Raw genomic sequence first — 23,639 nt, forward strand, 5'->3', positions numbered from 1 at the left:
CTCGGTACCTCTGGTATCAATTGGAGTTGTTGTACGTGGGTTCTTTGGGCTTGTATGTCTGTTATCAATTAGTTTTAAAAATCTCCCATCAGCAAGAAGACCAAAGAGGTAGTCCAGCTGCTGGAGTTGATTAATGTTGTGGTGGGACAAGTTGTTGAATATTGCCGACGCTGGAGGTGGCCTTGGTAGTCCTGCTCTTTTAACAATACTAGTACTAGTACTAGTAGCAGCAGGAGCACCACTGCACGTCCCAAACTTTCCGACCACAGAGCGGAAGCGGAGAGCCAATGCCAATGCCATGTTATCCGAGAACTAGTCTACTCAGACACTGACACTGCCAGTAAGACCGCTAATGTTAAGTTAAATTGGTTTGTGAGCACAAATCTACACAAGTCTAGACAAAATAGCTTTGTGAAAGCAACACCAAAAATCACTTGGGAGTTTTTTTTTTACAGCAAAACAACAACTGGATTATCGTAACCGAATCAGTCCGTCCCAACAAGAACAACATCATTCTAATTTATCAGAAATTGAAATTCAAATAGAACAATCAGAAATCAATCGTTTGGGATCCCAATCAGGCAATCACAAAGAATAGATTTACCTTAAATATAAAGGAAAACTAATGAAAAATGCTTGAAATTTTTGGGTTTTAATGATAAGGACAAAATAAAGGGTAAAGTGAATAGTATCAAGTTTGACTTTTTAGTGTAAAAATATAATTTTTCGTTAAAATAAACAATACCATAGGTTTTTCGTTAATACTTCCTAAATATAATTTAGGTGGAGGAGGAGGCAGCGGCGGCTAGGAGCAGCAAGCAAACGAACATATTTCACATTTTTTTTTGTCTTTTCTTATTTTATTTGACAGGACGACATTATGGTCCCGCCAAAGCTAGCTAAGACTAAGTTTACTTCAGAAGCCCAGTAGGCTTTTTTCTTTTTATTACGTGACAGAATCTGGTGCCTTGAATCAACTTGTATATGTTTTCAACGGTTGTAGATGAAATAGCAGCAAAATACTACAATACTACAATACCACAACCTAATAGTCAGTTCACTTTGGTTTTTTGGTTGGACTCCTTGTACAGTTCTCTCTCCTCCCTCGATCTCCCCCTATCTCTCGTGTCCAGCTAGCCATTTACAATTTTCTCTTCTCCCTCTCTCTCTTCCCCATCTCTCTCTGTTCAATCCAAGTTCAACCAATCCCAGATCGCAAGAAGATAAACAGCCCCAATCTTCTCTGCCCCACAACCCTGAAAAATCCCAATTTATCTAGCAAGGAAATAGAAAGCCACAATCTTTTTCTTTGTTTCTCTCTCCAGAAGAACCCTAGAAAATCCCAATTCCTAAAGCCCCAATCTTTTCCATCGAATCGGGTGATATTGCTTTAGAGCTTTTGGGAGACTATTTACCCTTGTTTCATCAAATGGAATCCGATCTCAAAACTTTTCGATTCGATTTTGCGGGAGAGGGAGGAGTGAAGAGTCCTTTTTCACTTCTTTTATACATTCCATCCACAACACCCAAGACTAAATCGATTTTTTGGGGAAAGAACAATCATTTTTGCCTTCTTTATGGGACTGGTAAACTCCGCAACACCGATGCAGGCAGATATAGCTAGGGAACGGCACCTTCGGAGGTTGTTCCACGGAGCAGAATCTCAAGAGCAAAAGCTCTGACCACAGTCCACTTTCTCCAAAAGGAAACCCTTTGCACAATCATCTCTTTCCTCGAAGAAGACTTTTTCTTCCTGGCAAGTTGTTGCTCCGTATGCAAAACATGGTACTCGCTTTCAACCATCTTTTCTTCGCCTTTTCTTTTCTTTTCTTTTTTCGGAGTTTTGTAGGTAAATATGAACTAGGGTTTTGTTATTTTTAATGTAGGAGCACGATAATCAACAAGTCTAAATTGCTCCGAGTGTTTTAGTGAAAGCACTTTTGTGCCATTGATCATGAGAATCGTCCTTTAATACTACCATCACCTAGGTAAGGTAACTGTATACACTTCTTGGATTGACGTTGTGTTGTTTTTACAGCAAAACATCAACTGAATCAGTCCGTTCCAACATGAACAAGAACATAATTCTAATTTATCAAAAACTGAAATTCAAATAGAACAATCAGAAATCAATCGTTCGAGATCCCAATCAGGCAATTACAAAGAATAGATTTAACTTAAATATAATTTAGGTTGAGGAGGAGGCGGCGGCGGCTAGGAGCAGCAAGCAAACAGACAGATTTCCCACCTTTTTTGTTTTTTTTTCTTATTTTATTTGATAGGACGACAAATATGGTCCCGCTAAAGCTAGCTAAGACTAGGTTTACTTCGAAAGCCCAATGGGCTTTTTTCTTTTTATTATGTGGCAGAATCTGGTGCCTTGAATCAACTTGTATATGTTTTCAACGGCGGTCGATGAAATGGAGCACAATACTACAACCTAATAGTCAGTTCACCTTGGTTTTTTGGTCGGACTCAGTGTACAATTCTCTCTTTTCCCTCGATCTCCCCCTCTCTCTCTCTTCCCCATCTCTCCTTGTCCATTCCGAGTTCAACTTATAGAGCACAATCATCAGGCTGCTTGGGTGCTTTGTGCTTATTTATTTAGGTTTACGTTAAATGGATTTGATGTGATTCTGATTCTGGAATTGGGCGTTGAGTACTGAATTTTTGCTTGATATATTTGTGCTAGAGTTTTCTCCAGCAGTGGAATCTGAGGAAGATTTGAAAAAGTGAGAAATCATTATGTTCTCCACTTGGTAATTGGTCGAGATGTCAACTTATGTGGGTATTCACATTACGGATCAATCGCTTCAAAGCCAGTTAATGCAGGTTGATCTCTGCAGTCTAGAATCCAAAGTATGTATAAATTGTTCCCTAGCCAGTTGATGTTTAAAAGTATAGGAGGTTTATCTGAATTTTGATATTGTGTTGTATTTGTGGATCTTATTGGATAGTTTTTCTTTAATAAGTGGCTTTGAGTTAATTGCAAACTTTTTGTGCTTTTCAGTTTAATTCATTGAAGAATCAGAATGGTAAAGTTATGGCTGGAGATTTGCCACCTTTAATGGTGAAATTAAAGGCATTCAGAGAAATGTATTCTGAGGAGGAGATCAGAGGTATCTTAAGCGGGTTGGATTTTGACTTCAGTGACGAGATTGATTTGAATCCTTCCTTAAGGTGATTCATTTTGTCTCTGTTTTATTTTTCCTCTCTCTCTCTCTCTCTCTCACACGCGCACACACACGCACGCACGCACGCACACGCACACTCACACACTCACTCCCCTATGCATGTACTGAGTTAATCATAGTGCTGAACAAAGTAGGTATAAGCTTAACGATCAGAGATCGTTGGTTTAAAACTTCAAATTGCAGAAACGGGGCAAGGCTATATATGTGTGTTGCCCTCTCTAGATTCGAATAAATGTGGCAGTTTGTAGTATCATAGTACTATACCACCACCTGTTTTAATCAAAAGAAGTCCCAGATCAGAAGAAATGGTTTTTATTTTCCTTCTTCTGCAGTTAGGTGTATAAGACTTTGCATGTAACTTGCTACATTCACAAGTGAATTTATAGGATTTCACATATTAATTTATTGCACAAATTGCACAGGCATACTTAAGTTTGCAAGGGCAAACAACAACTGTTGTGGTTTTTTGATTTTTTGCATATGAATGCATCTCTTTTTAATCATGGCTCAGATGGTCAGATATATTTTTGTACCTTTGCATCTCTTTTTATTAGTTCCTTTGAATTGGGGCTGTTGTTGGATTGGCAGGTAAAATTTTTGAAACTTCTATGAATGTTTGTTTATTTCGTATTCCTTATGTGTGCCTCTCTACACTCTGTCCATGAAGATTTATTGTTGTTTTCATCAGTTTTTTCACAAGCAACTAAATAAAAAAGGATGAAAACAGGTGCAATAAGATATTGGACATGTGAAGGGCAGGTGCTAATACATAAAGCTCTAGATAACCAGCTGTAATTAAACACAAAAACATCTCCAAAATGACACAAACAGTTCCAAGCTTTAGATAAGCCACATGCCATCTAAACCTCTCAAATAGAGTTACATTTAATTGTGCATGATAGCAATGTGCTGAATTGCTTCCGCCTCAATATTGAATACTCCATAGGGAGGATGATAAGGAAAAATTGGGTATTTTCCCCCAATAGTGCTTGTGGAGCCTTCTCGTTTCTTGCCAATCTTTTCAAAACTTTGAAGTAGCCGTCAACGCCCCACCCACATCCCCTGCTATTTCTTACTTTCCAATACCCAGGTCCATATCCTCATATGTTGACGTGGTGAAAACTGAATCTATAACCGCATCATTTGCAATGATACTTTGCATCTTTGGTATATAGCTCACAACCCTTATCTTGACATTTGTCGCAATTTTGCAATGTATTAATATATCCAAGTACTCCCTGCATATGAAACAAGAATAAAAATCGTTTTCTGTGATGATTGAAAAAGTGAGAAATATTTTTCAAATATTTTGTATATTGTTTGGTTAGGTTGGAGACCATGGACTCATTTTTTGTATAAATTTTCCCTCAATGAATGTTGTGTTTCAGTTCTGCCAATCCCCTTAAGCATTGTCTCCATGTAGTGTGTTATGTTGTTTTTTTACCTTTTTCTTTTCTGGGTTTGGTGTAGCTTTCACCAGTTAGTGGTCTACTCTCCTTTTTCTTCAGATTGCAGCTGCAGACCTCTACGCTCTCATCTGAGAAATTTTACTGCTAACGGTGTGATCACTCATCTGTAAGTTTATTGATCTCCTTACAATTTTTTTATTTTTGGATTTGGAAGCTCTCAATTTTCTCAAAGTTTATCATTACTATGAGAATAGGAGCATTGTCTTTACTGTGAGATAGGGGCTTTGTCTACTTCATGATTAGATAATTTACTTCTTATTAATAATTGATTTAAATTTCATTTACATATTTCATTTCAGTTTCTATCTTTTAGATCATCTTTGCTAACTTCATCTGCTTGAAAAAAAGGGTACTTTTGGGTCTGTGAAGTACTGGAACCTTTGTGGCTTTGCCTAAATTGCTTTTGGGATATGTGAATACATTATCTCTTCCTGTGCGTTTCACATATTACGGTTGCCAAATTTTATAAAGTATTGGGAATTGATTTTATCGATAAGCTTAGTTCTGCCCAAGGTTTTATGTTGTGAATGCAGATGATGTTAGTTTTATGCCTAAATTGCTTTTGGGATATGTGAATACAATCTCTTCCTGTGCAATTCACACATTACAGTTGCCAAGTTTTATAAAGTATTGGGAATTGATTTTATTGATAAGCTTGGTTCTGCCAAAGGTATTATACATATCATGTACACACACATACTTGGATTAATCTAAGGGAATTGCTTTGGATTTGATTTGACCGCTCACATACGTAGATTAATCTAAGGGAATACCTTTGCATGAAAGGATTTGATTCGACCGCTCATAACCCAAGAGATCCGCACAAAGATCTAGAAAATTAGGAAGGAATCCAATCAGTTTTTTAATAATTTTTAGGGTTAATATCAGTTTCTTACCCTAAAGTTCTTAGTTTTCAACATTTGTTAAATGAAGTTTTTTTCATCCTAGAGTGGTATTTGAAGTCATAATTTTGGGACACTTTCATATATCCGTTAAGTTTACTGTTAAATCAGTCGTTAACTGGTGATGTGATGCTAATGTGGACAATGATTGGACGTCAAGTGTCAATATGGGCCCACACAGATATTAAAAAAATAAAAAATAAAAAATAAATATTAAAAATATAAAAATCTGGTCAATCCCACCCTCCTTCACCCACCCTGCCCCTTCCCTGACTCACCTCACCACCAAGCCTTTTCTCCTTCCCTAAAAACCTAGCCCCTTCCCTTCTCCCAAAACCCCAAAATTCCCTCCTTCCATTCTCTCCTCAGTGTCAAACAACAAAAAAAATGTTTTGGCAAGGCCTTCACTTTCGGGAAGCCCGAGACGCTGCTCCAGTACCTCCACCACTTCGCCGGATCTAAGGAGTCCGAAATTGAGTAGGTCTGCAAGGTACACTACCAAGACTTTATCATCATCGTCGACAAACGTCGATCTCTTTTCTCCAACGTTGATTCTCTCAAGTCTTCCCTCTTCGATTCCAACGCCAAATTCCAGTTCGTCGGCCTCCCCCGACGCTTTTGTTGAAGCCCGAAACAGATCCCGCAACGTCAACCTCGCGCTTGAATTGGTCCGAAAGTGTATTCGTTTGTTGGTGGGCACAAAGGAGAGAAGGGAGGAAGGGAACTTTGGGGATTTTGGGGAAGGGGAAGAGGCTGTGTTTTGGGAAGGAGAAAAGGCTTGGTGGCGGGTTGGGTATCGGGGAAGAGGAAGGGTGGGATTTTTTAATTCTTTTTATGATAAAAACACATTTTAAATTTTTATTAATATCCACATGGGCCCATATTGACACGTGGCGTTCAGTCATTGTCTACGTGGGTGCCACGTCACTAGTTAACAACTGATTTAACATCAACCTTAACAGATGTATGACAGTGTTCCAAAATTATGACTTCATGTACTACTCTGAAATGAAAAAAACTTAATGTACTAAATGTTGAAAACCAAGAAATTTCATAGTAGCAAATTGAGGTTACTCCTAATTTTTATTACGGAATCCAATTTAACTTTATTGAGAATATCAGTGATTTACAATTAAATACATATACATTCAATTCATAGATGAGAGGAAGATTTCGGAGACATGGAGCCTCACAAATTGCTCTGGAAAAGGACTTGACATGCTTTATGAATCCCTGCATCCGCGAGCTGACAACAGGTAACAGTCCACTAGTGCTGCTTCTAACCGGTTTTCCTGATATATGATTTGTATCAATTTTTCAAAACACTATATTTAGTGTTCACTTCCAGCCGACTGTTAGGCAACAACGGTTGTGGAATATGTTGAAGCACTCTACTTTAAAGAAAAGGGAGTCCGAGTTGAGCTATCTGTCCAACACGTTGTCGACAGGGCTCCAAGAAAATTGTGGAGGCCGAATCCCAAAGCAGAGCTTTCGTTTGAGAATGAGGGCAGCTACGTATATGATGCTTTTGATTTTATCATGGAGCATGGTGTTGCACTAGAGCTCGATTGGCCATACAATAAACCTTCAATCAATGTAAGCTAGCTAGCAATCCAGTACTTGTATTATACTACTTTTAAAAAACAGAGAAGATTTTGAATTGATAAAACTGTATTTCATTACTTGATTAACATGAATATAGTGCTAACTAACTCAGCACACTAGATTGATCACAAATACTAATATCTCTAAGACTTTGGAATAATCTAAGCCTTAATTGTGGTATTGAACTCCCTTGCACCCGTTGACATGCTTATAGTCACAATTATATGAAGACAAGTTCAAATTTTCTTCAACTCCATTATTCTAGGATGATGCAATCTTCAGCTGGCAGAACAAAACTCTCTGCAAATTGTTCAGTTTGTAAGTTAGACCCTTTGTGTTGTGCAAACTGTTCAGAACTAAAATACTGACATTACGCTCTATGGTTTCAGGAGCACGGACCAAAAATCCTCATTCATAACTACTTGTTTGCTCACGGGTGACAAGCCATGCTTCAAACTCTCAACACCACCAACACCTCGTTGGTGGTAGTATTCAATGTCGACGCATCCTTATTTGACTACGAAAAGGTTAGCATAAACTCATAAAATTACATGATTTTTACACATCAATGCATTAATAAAACTGATCAACGCATTAATATACAAGTCATTAAAACAATATTATGTGTTTGTGTTCTTCCTCATTGGTCAGTTTTATTAATGCGTTGATGTGTAAACATCATGTAAATTTACGAGTTTATGTTAACCCTTTAGTAGTCGAATAATGATGCGTCGACACTGAGTCCTGCCACCAACGGGATGTTGGTGGTGTTGAGAAATTAGAGCATGGCTTGCCGCCCCTGAGCAAACAATTAGTTATGAAGGCAGATTTTTGATCAGTACTCCTGAAACCATAGAATGTAATGTTAGTATTTTAGTTTTGAACAGTTTGCACAACACAAATGGTCTAACTTGCGAACTAAACAGTTTGCAGAGAGTTTTGTTCTGCTAGCTGAAGATTGCATCATCCTAGAATAGTGGAGTTGAAGAAAATTTGAACTTATCCTCATATGGTTATGACTATAAGGATGTCAACGGGTGCAAGGGAGTTTAGTATTACAATTGAGGCTTAGATTATTCCACGAGTCTTAAGAGATATTAGTATTTGTGATTAGTCTAGTGTGCTGAGTTAGTTAGCATTGTATTTAATTAATGAAATACAGTTTTGTCAACTCAAAATCTTCTCTGTTTTCAAAAGTATTATAATACAAGTACTGGATTGCTAGTTAGCTTAAATTGATTAGAGGTTTATTGTATGACCTATCGCGCTCAAGTGCATCACCGTGCTCCATAATAAAATCGAAAGCATTGTATACGTAGCCGCCCTCTTTCTCAAACGAAAGCTCCACTTTGGGGATTCGGCCTCCACAGTTTTCTTGGAGACCTGTCGACGTGTTGGACAGATAGTTCAACTCGGACTCCCTTCTCTTTAAAGTAGAGTGCTTCAACACATTCCACGGTCGTTGCCCAACAGTCGGCTGCAAGTGAACATTAAATATAGTGTTTTAAAAAATCGATACAAAAATCACATATAAGGAGAACCGGTTAGTAGTAGCACTAGTGGACTATTACCTGTTGTCTTCTCGCGGATGCGAGGATTCATAAAGCATGTCAAGTCCTTTTGTGGGGCTCCATGTCTCCGAAATCTTCCTCTCATCTGTGAATTGAATGTATATGTATTTAATTGTAAATCACTAATATTCTTAAATTGGATTCCGTAATAAAAATTATTAAAAAACTGATTGGATTCCTTCCTAGTTTTCGAGATAATTTTCTCTTGGGTTATGAGCGATCAAATCCGTTCATGCAAAGCAATTCCCTTAGAGTAATCTTCGTATGTGAACGTACAAATCAAATCCGATCATGCAAAGCAATTTCCTTAGATTAATCTACGTGTGTGTATATGATTTGTATAATTTCCAAACTCACGCCAAATTCGAGATCGAGATAATTGCCTGTTTCTTGGTATGCCCGGCGAGGATTCGGAGAACCATGGAGGAGATAGATTGCGGTGTGGGTGCTGATTGAACTCAATGTTGAAAAGCCCTAATGTTAGTAATGAGCAGCTCAAATTTAATTCAGTTTCATGTGCTTGATTTAGTAATCCTATTTTCTCTACATTTTTTTTAATCAAATTTTTTCTACGTTTATGTAATTAAAAATCAAGACGTGTGATAACACAAAAAAGTATCTCCTAGTAACGAGCAAATGTTGTATTCGCTTGGTAGATAGCGCGTTTTTCTTATTTAATCCACTGTGTTCTGTAATATCGGAAGATGTGGGAAGAAAAAAAAAAAGGGGGATTTGAATCAGAATTTACAACACTGTTTTTGTACATGTCTATTTTTTGGTTCTTTAATCATTTAAGTCAAGTCCAAAATCGGATTCTAACTTATTCTTCATCCTTAACAAATAAGTTACTCTTATTTATTGTCGACATGGTAGCTTAAATTTATTCAAATTAACTAAATCAATGTGTTTACGCATCTGTACTCAAATTCGATTTCTCATTGCCTCACATTAAGCCAATGGTGCGTGACACGGATATATCGCTTCTTCGTCTCGTCAATGATGATCGTCCGAGGAGATACCCCACATTGACTAAACTTTGACCCTTGCCTTGCCCAAACAAGCATACCCCAGTCCATGATATAAGTGCTGTAAACGGACGCATATACCCTCTTCATTTTCTCAAAAATTACAACATGCCACTGGCATTTCCTCGCCCGCTCTCCCTCCTCCGTCTCCCCCTCTCTTTTGAAACTTCCATCGAACGGAGAATTGGATCGGCAAAGTTGCAGTCACTGGTTTTCAGGGCTCTCCAGCGAGGTATTATTTTCGTGAAATCTTCCTTTGGGGTTTCACTTGCGTTGTTTCCGGAGTTTTTTCAGATTGAAATTTGACAAGCATTTAGGGTTTTTGTTTCGGAATTTCCCGTGTGAGAGAATTAGGGTTTTGAGTAATTCATGTTACGGCCCTTGTTTATGCTGTATTGACTGAATTTGAGTTAGGATATCTTCTTCTATGATTGTGTGTAGTTTCTAATTTGCATTGCTTTAGGGTATATTTGTTCATAGGTTGGAGCGAATGGATTTAAGCAGCTGTATTTCAGTAATCAGTATGCTTTCTGTAAATCCCCACTGGTTCAATGGGTTGGTTTCGGCATCTGATACGGTTGCCCAAATAGTTTTGATTTGTGTTTTGATTAAGACATTAAACGTTTGTCTGCAAGGATATGCTTTCGTTTTACTTGATCTTGTTAGCATTGTTATTTAAGCTGGATTTAATTTGGAACAATGTATAGTTGCCACTTGCCAAGGTAATTCATGATATGTTGAATGACCTTTTTAGCTATGACTATTTCCCTCTTGTAACTCAGCTTGCAGTGTAATGTGTGTTTATGGACCACCTTGATTTCCATAACTTTACCTGTCAACTCTGTTTCTTCATGTTTGTAATCAGAGTTTTGAAATATTATACCTGTGATTTACTGGCAAAAATTGAAGCTTCACGTTTTCTCTCTTTAGGTATTGCATCTTTGTTTTTTCATGAATTATGGTCATAGAGAGGATGTTTTTACATTTAGTTTTCTCTTGATTAAAGCCTGCTTCTTTAGATACAAGCATACATGAATTCATGCTGTCTGAATTCATGGCTGCATGCACGGGCTCTTTTCCGCCGGCATTGATGATATGATGGTGTCAGCAAGTACAAAGTTCGTTCTAATCATCTTTATATTTATGACTTTCATCTGAAGATCAAAGTCATGAAGGAAATGTACTTACACCATTACCCCATTACCCAAAGTTGCTACTAAATTTCAGCATGTATGTAATCGATTCATTTTGTTCTTCTCATAATTTGTTGCTCGAACTTTCACCGATAAGCAGGCATTCCCTGCAAGGTTATCGTGATGATGGTCTTTGATGGATTCTACCTGGATTTCCCTTTTAATTATTGTACCCTTGTAGACTGTTTAAAATGGATTGCTAACGCACCAGTAATGCTAATAACATTATTCGCGACAAAGTTTTGTTACTTCTTATATTGCCCTTCTTTTCCTTACTCGCATCTGTTCTTTCTGTTTGCCAGCACGATTCTCTTCCACAACAACCAAAATCAAAGCAGCTTGAGAAGCTAAAAATGTTCAAAACCATGTTGGAGCGCCTCATATCAGTCCTACATATCTCTGAGAGAAGCATTTGGCCTGGTTTGAGAGACGTGTCGGTCTCATATGAGAAGCAGATAGTAAATTTTGTTAATATAAATAGACCGAGGAAGCAAGTTCCTCCTCTGCAACAAGGGCAGCTCCCCCCACCTCATAAGCACTCCATTCAGCAGTCACAATCTCAAGTTACCAAACTGCAATCTCATGAAAATCAGCCTGCAACGCCACTTCTACCTTGCCGTCAACAGACACCATTTCAAGATGGTAATTTCTCCGCACCCATCTGCGTAACAATTGAGAATTTTTACCCCTTGGCGTTAAAAGTTGTGAAATTTAGTTGTGCAGGAGATGTGGATGGACCTGTTGGGTGTGGTGGGTAGGCATCCAGGGTTGCCCATGGTGGTGTGCTGCAGCTCACGTGATGAGCTCGATGCCGTCTGCTCCGCCGTCACCAATGTCCCTTATATCTCTTTGGCTTCTCTGGTAAATTTTCAACTTTCCTTCTTCCACCCACACTCATTAGCCATTCCCTCATACAGTGTTATTGTTTGATTCAGTTCTTAAAATTTATGTACGTGAGCAGAATGGTGTCGAAAAGCCTCAATATGCATCGACCCAAGGCAAATAACCCCGGGTTTTTCGAAACTTTTATGAACCCAGTTGTGTTCCATAACTTATGAAGCATGTTGATTGATAGGCAAAAGGGTATGAATTTGACAATGTGTGATGAATAAAGTATTAGGACCATGTGCCTCTTAATGCTGATAAAAAATTGGAAGAGATTGGTCATTGGAAGAAGCTTTGGTGCTCGACCAAAGAGTATTCAATGGTTAAGTTAGATTGGAGGAGGAAGAACTGCATTAGAGTTTCTTCTTGTTTTCTTTCAACCTTTGCTACTAAGAATGCACACTTATTATAGAGGAGTTCTAGTTTTAATAGGAATGCGTGATTCGATTATGAGCGGGTTTCTTCGTTCCAGTTATAACCAAGGGGTCTCACCCTTAACTTAACTTCCTGTAAGAGTTTGGAATTGAGTTGCCTTCTAGGATGGTAGTTGCCAGAAAATGCCAGAAAGGAACAGTAATCAGACCTGGCTTAATAGTTAAAACTTCATTACCCATGTTTAGAGATGTTGAAACTTGAATTTCCAATTACCGTTAGTGTTTCTAATATAGCCCGTGCATCATATCTTGAATCCCAGTACACTGACCTTGCTGAAGCAGACCGTTTTTTAATATTAGAGCATTTTCGGCAAGCAACAATGAGGTGGAACGCAGAAGTCAGTGCTCAACCAGCAGTTGATAGTGAGTCTGTGAAAGATGAACAAAAATCTCATATGATAGTTGCAACGGATGCATGCCTTCCGCTGCTTGCTTTTGGGGAGTCACCTATAGCCGCTCGTGTTCTTATAAATTACGAGTTACCGACAAAGAAGGTACAGTTCTCATTCTTCCTTTGGGAATTGGACTTAGATGTACCACAATTTCATGCATCCATTTATGCTGATAGTTACTGTTGTTGTGCCATGTTCAAGGTCGATGATGACCGAATTCTGTGTTATAACAGTTGTTACTTGGGACTGCATGTGTTTTTGCTACCTTATGCATTACATGCCACATCCCTTCTATTTCTCATGTATATAGCTTCTTTCCTTACAATCCTCTGTGCAGGAAACATATACGAGGCGTATGACAACTTTTTTGGCTGGAGGTTTGTCCTACAAAGTTGTACTACTTTGTTAGTTGCATATTAATGGGGTTTGCTCTCTTGCGACAACTTTGTATAAATACATGCAGATGGGATTGTAATCAACATGGTCGTTGGGGGTGAGGTCGTAACTCTCAAAAGTCTTGAAGAAAGTAGCAACCTGGTCATAGCTGAGATGCCCATACATGTGAGTTTATCAATGCTTACGTTTCCCACATTTTGTTTAGCCACCCTGTTCCTTTCTGTTTCTCTCGCATAGATGGGCACTCGTTTGATATATGGTTGGTTGGATTGCAGATTTCTGAGATTTTATGAAGAAATATAATGTGCTATGCTAGCAGACATGTTAGAGAAATGATTCCTTGTACATGCTGCCGTGGTTGAAGCACTTGTAATTTTTGAATTTTGTAAGTCTAAGTTCTCTCTAACTTATAATTTTTGAATTTTGTGCTTAGTTTTGTGAGATTTTCGGCTTATGGTCGGATTGACGTTGGGTTACAGGTCTATTGTGTCCCTGCTGTCATTTCCTTTTTGTTGAGAAGATTGTGTTTTCTGAAACTTTCTTCATTGTAATTAGTCAATACAGCATATTTGCAAAATTTACTGTTATTATCTTGATGTTTCAATTTGTGCATATATATATGAACTGGCTGTCCTGGTTCTAACATGATTTGGGGATATATGGCGATAGTGATACAACAAAGCTGTCGACAATTTCATTTTGTTGTCTTTTGGTTGATACAAAACCTTTATGTTGACTCCCATTGATATTTATTTCATGTTCTTTCCCCCTTTAATTTTAGGTCGATGCAGCAAGAAGGGCAGGAGCCCATGGTGTAATGGTTGGACACGCTGCATATAAGAAGTATGTAATGTCATAATTTGGATTTTCTTTTTCCTTTGGTAAATTGCTGCAAGAGCTTTCAAATTTGGTTATACATGGTTCAAGTCTCTATCTATGACTACTATATTTTTACTTTATTTTTGTGTATGTGTGGCTAGTGCACATGTAATTCTAGCCCTTCAAGTGAAAGTAGAACTCTTTCAGTATAAGTTTTTGTTTCCTATCAAAGAACCCAATGAAATCCCCATGTGAAAACTAGGGATTAAGTAGAAGAGCAAAACTTGAAAGAATGAAATTAGGGTAGCCGATTTCTGTGAAATTTGAGCATGGAGTGTTTTGAGGCGGGAAGAATGAAACCACTTATCTTGAGCTTTTCTGGTCTAAGAGTCTTATCCAAGAAAAGAAAGCATTTTCCCTCCGCTATATGGAAAGTGAAAGATTCAAAGGAGAAACCCTCTAATGTGTTTATCCCCACATTGGTGTAGTTTATGCAAAGCTAAGGAGGAGATTGTAAATCACGTCTTTCTTCATTGCTCCTACTCGATCCAACTGTGGTGGAAACTGTTTCAGGAGGTTAAAGTAAGTTGGGTCATTCCTAAAGGGTGTTTTGAGCTACTAAGCACCAATTTTAAGGCACTTGGAAAAGGGAAAAAATCCAAAGCTTTGTGGGGTTGCCTGGTATCGGCAATTTTTTGGAATATGTAAGAGGTTGCACTTGGTGCGATGGCAAGTGCCTTCGCCCATGAGCGGTAGGTCTCGGGTTCGAGACTTGGGAGCAGCCTCTCCATAAATGGGGGTAAGGCTAGCCGACATTCACCTCTCCCAGACCCTGTGTAAAGCGGGAGCCTTGTGCACTGGGTACAACCTTTTTTATGGCTGGAACGCAACAAAAGGATTTTTGAAGACTATACTGGAGTGGGGGCAGAAGTACTTTGGGGGAGAGTAAAATATTGGGCATCTTTTTGGGCTTCGGTCACTAAAGAGTTTAATAATTGCTCTCTATCTCAAATACTGTGGGATTTGTTAGCAGCAGTTAAGTGAGCTCGGTCTAGAATTGGCTGATGTAGCCAAATCCTATTGGGATTTTCCTTTCTAATTTGTGGTGGACTTCTTATCCACTTCTGTGTATTTCTCTATTCTTTAATAAAATTGTTTCTTCTCAAAAAAAAAAATGCGTGTCTTGCATGTGCCAAGTAAGAAATTTACTGGAAAGTGAAAGATCCAGACTTGAATGATGACTGACTACTAGCTTTAATGATTCCACCATTTTAAAATATCCCCAACATTTTGGGTTTTAGGATTCGTGTTAACTTTATTTTAGGTTCTTATTTTATCTAGATGTAGAATTCTGATAGTCCTCCCTATTGCAATGTTAATTTGTGACTCCAAAGCTGACTGACAACCACTGTACGTTTTCTTTATTGGGTATTGATTCGTTTGCAAACTTTGTTCTTAAAAAAGCACTTTTGAGAATGGAAGCTCTTCTGCGTTTGATAGTTACTGGTATTTGGACTTCTGTGTTTTGATCACATCTGCGTTTTGTTTATTGGGTTTGATTCAAAATCGTTACATTTTCTTTGTTTATGTTCATGATTAGCATGACGGAGGATGAACAGACGCAGAATTGTACTCCACTGGATGTTTTAACATGTTGATGTTGTGTGTTTGACTGTTTTATTAGATTTGGTGCTTCATATGTAGATAATATTTTTGTGATTCGGATTTCCGATTTGAAATTTTCACTATTATTCCATTGATTTAGTAATTAAATTTATGCCTTAACTCAGCATTTTCATCATGATGAGTATTAGGGACAGAGTAGGAGAGGTTGGTGATTTTATAGAGCACAATCATCACGCTGCTTAGGTGCTTTGTGTTTATTTATTTAGGTTTATGTTAAATGGAATTGATGTGATTCTGATTCTGGAATTGGGTGTTGAGTACTGAATTATTGCTTGATATATTTGTACTAGGATTTTCTCCAGCAGTGGAATCTGAGGAAGATTTGAAAAACTGAGAAATCATTTTGTTCTCCATTTGGAAATTGGTGGAGATGTCAGGTTATGTGGGTATTCACATTAGGGATCAATCGCTTCAAAGCCAGTTAATGCAGATTGAGCTTCGCAGTCTAGAATCCAAAGTATGTATAATTTGTTCCCTAGCCAGTTGATGTTTAAAAGTGTAGGAGGTTTATCTGAATTTTGATATCTTGTGGTATTTGGGGATCTTATGTGATAGTTTTTCTTTAACAAGTGGCTTTGAGTTAATTGCAAACTTTTTGTGCTTTTTAGTTTGATTCATTGAAGAATCAGAATGGTAAAGTTATGGCTGGAGATTTGCCACCTTTAATGGTGAAATTAAAGGCATTCATAGAAATGTATTCTGAGGAGATCAGAGGTATCTTAAGTGGGTTGGATTCTGACTTCAGTGACAAGATTGATTTGAATCCTTCCTTAAGGTGATTCATTTTGTTTCTTTGTTTTATTTTTCGTCTCTCTCTCTCTCTCTCTCACACACACACACACACACACACACACTCCCCTATACACGTACTGAGTTAATCTTAGTGCTGAACAAAGTAGGTATAAGCTTCACGATCAGAGATCGTTGGTTTAAAACTTCAAATTGCAGAAACAGGGCAAGGCTGCATATGTGTGTTGCCCTCTCTAGATCCGAATAAGTGTGGCAGTTTGTAGTATCATAGTACTATACCACCACCCGTTTTAATTGAAAGAAGTCTCAGATCAGAAGAAATGTTTTTTTATTTTCCTTCTTCTGTAGTTAGGTGTATAAGACTTTGCATGTAACTTGCTACATTCACAAGTGAATTTATAGGATTTCAGATATTAATTTAGTGCACAAATTGCATAGGCATACTTAAGTTTGCAAGGGCAAACAACTGTTGTGGTTTTTTGATTCTTTGTGTATGAATGCATCTCTTTTTAATCAATATTGAGGCGGAAGCAATTCAACCCATTGGACCCATTGCTATCATGCGCAATTAAATGTAACTCAATTTCAGAGGTTTAGATGGTGTGTGGCTTATCTAAAGCTTGGAACTGTTTCTGTTACTTTGGAGATGTTTTTGTGTTTAATTACAGCTGGTTATCTAGAGCTTTATGTATTAGCACCTGCTTTCATCCTTTTTTATTGTAGTTGCTCGTGAAAACAACAATAAATCTTCATGGACAGACTATAGAGAGGAGTACAAAAGCATGAAATAAACATTTATAGAAGTTTAAAAAATTTTACCTGCCGATCCAGCAACAGCCCCAATTCAAAGGAACTAATAAGATGTTACAGTGCTGCCTCATCAAGCATTTTATGAATGTCATATAGGCATATTGCCTTGCTTAAAAGAAAATTATACATAGAGAGTGATGGCAAAGGCATTTGACCAGCCAGATAAAACCCTGCAAAGTTCTTATGCTGTTTTGTATGGTTTGTAAGACTTATATTTCTTTTTGTATATTTTCTTATGACAATCATACTGTTGTGGTAAATCTATATTTTTACAACTCATGTAAAATTGTTTCCTAATCTGTCTCTTAGCTTTTATTTGACTACACTCTTATCTAAGTATGTCATATACATGTTGAATTCTCAATCCTATTGCAATATCATTTTTCTTTGGATGCTTTTGTCATTCATTCCAAATATTTTCACCTATTGGTCTTTTCATTTTTGTCATATAAGTATCTAATAAATTAATATCACTAATTCTACATGTTCTTCCTAAATATTTAAAGAAATTTGTAGTATACTCAGTTATATATTGTAAATCACAAATGTAATTGTTTTAAATTTCTAATTGCTCTTATTTGTTCTTGTTCGCTTCTGCTATCTAACATATTATGATCTAAAAATTCTTGTTTATTCAAACTAACAAAACCATCAATATTAAAATGTGTTTTAGATACCTGATGCTGTTGTGGATTTTGAATTTTCCATGACTGAAAATAATCAAAAAGCAAACCATCTAAGGTATGTTCAAAATAGTCTTAACATATTTTGTGAATTACTAAAATCTAACATTAATGCTGCATGGTACGTAACCTTTCTCCCATCTCTTAATCGTTCTTTTCCAATCTTGTGCATCTACATTATCTAAATTTAATATATTTCTTGCTATATTAAGTTGTTCTAATCCTCTTAAATATGAAATCTTATTTTTTTCTAGTTATCATTGTTTCTTCAACAAAATCTACTCTTGGTTGTTCATTTGTTTGTCTCAAAAATTGTTGATCAGTTCTACCTAGATATCTTGGATTTTGATTTTCTACTCCTAATGTACTACTTTCTTCTGCTAGATTACATTCTACTTTCAATTCTAATAAATTATTATATTCTTTTATCCTAAAATATGTTCTACTCATATTTCTAAGATTAATTTTTTCATCTCTTCATCTGAAATTCTATGTAGTCCTAAATCATATGTGTTATATTTTTATAAGTATTGTTCTTCATCTAAATGATCAATATCTTCTATAAGCTTATCAAAAATATGATCAAAATTTTGCTCAACTAAATTAATATCTAAATTGTCAAAAGCCATATGAATACTCTCATTTTCGATCTCTCTCATCCTCGTCTATATTTTCTAGTTGCCTGTAATTACTAAACCTAATTGTTGCTTTACCTGTACTAATTTCATATATTTGTACTCTATCTGGTTGTCTATATTTTGCTACTTGTAAATTAGGTAATATTTGTTGATTTCCTTCTAAAAAGCTATTATCTACGGGTTTTGCTTCCATCATATTTACATGCTTACTACCAAATGTTTGAACTAAATTTTGAAATTCTAAATTAAACTTATGATTATATTTATCAGACATTTTTCCAATATACATTAAACTAATACACAAATTTTATACTCTCCTTTCATATTGTAATTTTTTGTTCTTATGCTACCTTTAATATATTTACTAAATTCATTAATTGTCATAACGTAGTTTGGAATACATCCTATGACTGCTAAGTTTGAATTTAAGTCTACTTCAACTGTTGTTATTGCTGCTTGTTGGTGATTATCTCATCTATCATCATGTATGTATACTAAAGTTTTTGTGCCTACTGTGCTATGGTTAATCCTGCTATTCCAATTAATATTGTTTCTATGTTAATCTGACTAAAATGTGATTTTCTTAAATGAGTAACTACTTCTTCACTAAGAAAATTAAGTGTGACTTCTTTATCAATACAGCTAACTTCATATTGACTAATGCTACTTATAATTCTACTTCTATTTTCAAATAATCCTAATTGGTACAAATTATATTTATTTTCCAATGTTTTCTCAAATCCTCTTCTGATAAATTCTTGTGCTTCCTCTTCATTTGGATAATATCTTCAGCTCTAACTACTTCTTTTCCATTTCTCCTAAAGAATTCCATTTTCTGTTATCAAAAGGATTTATCTTAGTTCTTCTAATATGATTATTTGTACTCAAAGTTAAATTTTCTAATTTTATATTTTCTGCTTGACTAATAATAAGATCTACAATACTATTGGCTTGTGAATTTTCTTCACTATACAAAATATGATTATGTTTTCTCAATGGAAAATAACAAACTAAACTATTTTGGTCTAAGGTTATTTTTCCTTTTGTGGTTCACTAATTTCCAAATTAAGATAATCTATCATAAATTACAGTCTACCTTTCTTTAAAGTTACAGCTAACTGGTTTATTAGAAACTCTATTTCTTATCTCAAAGTCTCTAAAACTTGATATGTTGATCTTTTTGCTTCTAAAACTTTATGTTGCACTTCTATGTTACTATATTTACAAATAAATGAACGATGTTCAAGATAGTCAAGATAAAACTTCTGCTTTTTCAGAGTCCTGCTAATTCTTTTGGATATATATGCTAATCTTCTCTTTATGCTAGTTATAGTTGGGTTATCTTTTCTTTATGCTATTTATAGTTGGGTTCCTAGACACCCAATAAATGCCTAGTAGTTGTGGTTGATAAGGTCTACAAGGACAATAATATCTGTCGTTCATACAAAATAAACGAGTGTGATATCAGTTGTATCAATGACTTCTGTCCTCAAGGTACCTTACGATTATAATTATACTATTAAAATGCTAAACTTGGCTCTGATACCAAATTCGCAAAGCTGGCCCAGTTAAATAGTCGGATGACCATTATAACAACTAGACATAAAACTTTGCACATGGAACTCAACATGTTTCAGCATGACGACCACTCACAATACAAGTATAAGGCATGAACAGCTGAACTTAGAGGTACGAAGAACTCAGAGGTACACTGGCTAATGTCCAATTATTTGTATAGCAAATATTCAACTATAACAGAGTGCTTGAACGAAATATGATCGTCAGTTTAGCAGGTTAATAATATAACTACAATAATGTTTTTATGCTTTGGACTAGAAGTCTTAATTAAACAAATACACTAAAGAAAGAAAGAAAACTTGCTTAAGACTTGAAAATTACTTGAATCTGTACACTTGACCTTTTATTGATATATAGAATGTTTACAAAGAGAAGTGTTTACAAAAAAGTGTTTACAAAGGATGTTAGGAAGGTTTCGGATGCTTGAGTGTAAGAGGATTGAAGTATGGTGTGTATCTGGTGTTGAGGTGTTGTGGTGTTGAGATGTTGAGGTGTTTTCCATGTGTTCTGCATGGAGGAAAAGCTCCCTTACATAAAAAACCTTATCTCTAAAAGACAAAATAACTTTTCAACTATTTACAATTTTTTGAATAATGACAGTACACTGTTTCTGAAAGTTGTCAAAGCTGTCTGACTTGTCTTTGCTTTAATGAAGGTCATGTGAATCCATGTTGACTTGGCTACTACAATGTTTGTCACCTTTTATTTTGCATTCAAATGTTATCTGAAAGTGTCAGTTCTTCTTTCTTTTCTTTTGGATGTATTCTTTAATGAAGACCACGTGAACTTTGCTGAATACTGGACATTTTTGCACATATATTTGAAGGGTAGCATTGGTATTTTTGAAAAGTTTTGTCCTGATGATAAAAAGGAAGCTTTTTTTGGTGTTTCCATTAATTTTCCCTTAATAATAAGAAGTAAATTATCTAATTGTGAAGTAGACAAAGCCCCTATCTCACAATAAAGACAATGCCCCTCTTCGGATCTCTTCCACCAAGGATACCGGATCAAATGATCTGAGCGTTTGAAATTTCATCCAACGGCACCCCTGTTTTAGTCCCTTAAAAACTATAATAATTTTCTGCCGTTTGATGAAATTTCAAAGATTCGGATCACTTGATCCAGTGATCTTGGTGGAAGAGATCTGGAGATGATCTCTTTCCATTCCTTTGGGCCTGATATATATATATATATATATATATATATATATATATATATATATATATATATATAGTGAAGTTATTCAAAAAAGAAAATTAGTGAATATTCCAACACCGCACTCGGTATCAAAAGCAAGCAACCACCTGAACGCCACCGACTTTTCCAGCTCAAAGAACCTCTTCACATCAAACCCGGCACCCTCTCGGCCTGTATCACCTCCGAAAAATCCTCGGCCATGGCGGTGGATGCAGCTATTGAAACCCTGTCTCCTCCGTTTCACTCTCCTTCCCATTTCAGCCCGCAGCGCAACTTCTACCTCGCCGTCGACAGACTCCATCTCATGATGGTAATTTCTCCGCGCCCATCTGCGTAACAATTGAGATTTTTGACCCCTGGGAGTTAGAAGTTGTGAAATTTAATTGTGCAGGAGCCGTTGATGGACCTATTGGGCCTGGCGGGTAGGCGTTCGGGGTTGCCCATGGTGGTCTGCTGCAGCTCACGAGACGAGCTCGACGCCGTCTGCTCCGCCGTCGCCAATGTCCCCTTTATCTCTTTGGCTTCTCTGGTAAATTTTCCATTTTTCCTCTTCCACCCACACTCAGTGTTGTTGTTTGATTCAGTTCTTAAATTTTATGTACATGAGCAGCTAATGGCGTCGAAAAGCCTCAATATGCATCGACCCAAGGCGAATAACCCCGGGTTTTTCGTAACTTTTATTAACTCAGTTGTGTTCCATAACTTATGAAGCATGTTGATTGATAGGCAAAAGGGTCTGAATTTGACAATGTGTGATAAATAAAGTAATAGGACCATGTCCCCCTTCATGCTGATAAAAAAAAAATTGGAAGAGATTGGAAGAAGCTTTAGTGTGGGCTTGGTGCTCGACCAAAGAGTATTCAATGGTTAAGTTAGATTGCGAGGAGGAAGAACTGCATTAGAGTTTCTTCTTGTTTTCTATCGACCTTTGCTAGTAGGAATGCGCACTTATTATAAGGGAGTTCTAGTTTTATTAGGAATGCGCGATTTGATTATGAGCAGGTTTCTTTGTTCCAGTTATAACCAAGGTCTCTCACCCTTAACGTAACTTCCTGTAAGAGTTTGGAATTGAGTTGCCTTAGTTGCCAGAAAGGAACAGTAATCGGACCTGGCTCGACTTTGCAGTGTGCTTTGATTATTATGCTTAATAGTTAAAACTCCATTACCCATGTTTGAGACGTTGAAACTTGAATTTCCAATTACCGTTAGTGTATCTAATATAGCCCGTTCATCATATCTTGTATCCCAGTACACTGACCTTGCTGAAGCAGACCGTTCTTTAATATTAGAGCATTTTCAGCAAGCAACAATGAGGTGGAACCCAGAAGTCAGTGCTCAACCAGCAGTTGATAGTGAGTCTGTGAAAGATGAACAAAAATCTCATATGATAGTTGCAACAGATGCATGCCTTCCGCTGCTTGCTTCTGGGGAGTCACCTATAGCCGCTCGTGTTCTTATAAATTACGAGTTACCGACAAAGAAGGTACAGTTCTCATTCTTCCTTTGGGAATTGGACTTAGATGTACCACAATTTCATGCATCCATTTATGCTGACAGTTACTGTTGTTGTGCACTGGGTACGACCTATGCATTACATGCCGCGTCCCTTCTATTTCTCATGTATATAGCTTCCTTCCTTACAATCCTCTGTGCAGGAAACATATACGAGGCGTATGACAACTTTTTTGGCTGGAGGTTTGTCCTACAAAGTTGTACTACTTTGTTAGTTGCATATTAATGGGGTTTGCTCTCTTGCGACAACTTTGTACAAATACATGCAGATGGGATTGTAATCAACATGGTCGTTGGGGGTGAGGTCGTAACTCTCAAAAGTCTTGAAGAAAGTGGCAACCTGGTCATAGCTGAGATGCCCATACATGTGAGTTTGTCAATGCTTACGTTTCCCACATTTTGTTTAGCCACCCTGTTCCTTTCTGTTTCTCTCGCATAGATGGGCACTCGTTTGATACATGGTTGGTTGGATTGCAGATTTCTGAGATTTTATGAAGAAATATAATGTGCTATGCTGGCAGACATGTTAGAGAAATGACTCCTTGTACTTGCTGCGGTGGTCGAGGCACTTGTGCGTGATCTGATCTGAGTGCCCTTTGAGTGGTTCCGATGATGTTGAATTTATACTGATTTGTGATTTTAGATGAGACTTGGTTTTGTATCACTTGCCTAGTGGATTATCGGCCTAATAGATAGAAGGAAAGACACTAGCTGGTTAGAAAAGCCCCGTGTAGCGTCCCTCTTTCGAGGCATGGCTGGTTGCTTTTGAAAAATCGGTAGAATCATATCTTGTTTGAGGACTTCCATTGGACGAGTACACTGCCGGTGTCTGTTACTGCAATTAGGGTTTTCTCCGGCAGTTGACTGTGACATCTAAAGTATGAAGGAAAATTTCATGTA

At 37.0% G+C, this 23,639-nt stretch overlaps 2 protein-coding genes across 11 annotated transcripts; both read left to right on the forward strand.

Annotated features, from left to right (window-relative positions):
• Positions 1–996: 996 nt before the first annotated feature.
• LOC139190228 (uncharacterized) lies at positions 997–16,372 on the forward strand. 9 transcript variants are annotated; one of them, XM_070810179.1, is made up of 18 exons: positions 997–1,785; positions 1,887–1,988; positions 2,693–2,859; positions 3,011–3,255; positions 3,706–3,782; positions 4,703–4,769; positions 6,725–6,821; positions 6,901–7,161; positions 7,560–7,697; positions 11,262–11,601; positions 11,675–11,820; positions 12,539–12,772; positions 13,008–13,047; positions 13,134–13,231; positions 13,342–13,451; positions 13,848–13,909; positions 15,862–16,028; positions 16,180–16,372. In XM_070810179.1, the coding sequence occupies exons 9-15, from the start codon at positions 7,617–7,619 to the stop codon at positions 13,357–13,359; spliced, it is 957 nt and encodes a 318-aa protein (XP_070666280.1). In that variant the 5' UTR covers positions 997–1,785; positions 1,887–1,988; positions 2,693–2,859; positions 3,011–3,255; positions 3,706–3,782; positions 4,703–4,769; positions 6,725–6,821; positions 6,901–7,161; positions 7,560–7,616; the 3' UTR covers positions 13,360–13,451; positions 13,848–13,909; positions 15,862–16,028; positions 16,180–16,372. The 9 variants fall into 9 exon arrangements, with proteins under 9 accessions (XP_070666280.1, XP_070666283.1, XP_070666276.1 ...); XM_070810182.1 differs by lacking the exon at positions 3,706–3,782 and adding an exon at positions 15,700–15,754 and having other exon boundaries at positions 3,011–3,180; XM_070810175.1 differs by lacking the exon at positions 3,706–3,782 and having other exon boundaries at positions 3,011–3,180.
• On the forward strand, positions 16,180–23,639 carry LOC103418957 (uncharacterized). Of its 2 annotated transcripts, XM_070810205.1 has the most exons (8): positions 16,243–16,346; positions 17,805–17,872; positions 21,358–21,537; positions 21,619–21,756; positions 22,477–22,710; positions 22,883–22,922; positions 23,009–23,106; positions 23,217–23,639. In XM_070810205.1, exons 3-8 carry the CDS (start codon positions 21,427–21,429, stop codon positions 23,232–23,234), a joined length of 639 nt encoding a protein of 212 aa, XP_070666306.1. In that variant the 5' UTR covers positions 16,243–16,346; positions 17,805–17,872; positions 21,358–21,426; the 3' UTR covers positions 23,235–23,639. The 2 variants fall into 2 exon arrangements, with proteins under 2 accessions (XP_028952355.1, XP_070666306.1); XM_029096522.2 differs by lacking the exon at positions 17,805–17,872 and having other exon boundaries at positions 16,180–16,346.

This window comes from Malus domestica, chromosome 02, assembly GCF_042453785.1.
Source record: "Malus domestica chromosome 02, GDT2T_hap1".
NCBI lineage: Eukaryota > Viridiplantae > Streptophyta > Magnoliopsida > Rosales > Rosaceae > Malus > Malus domestica.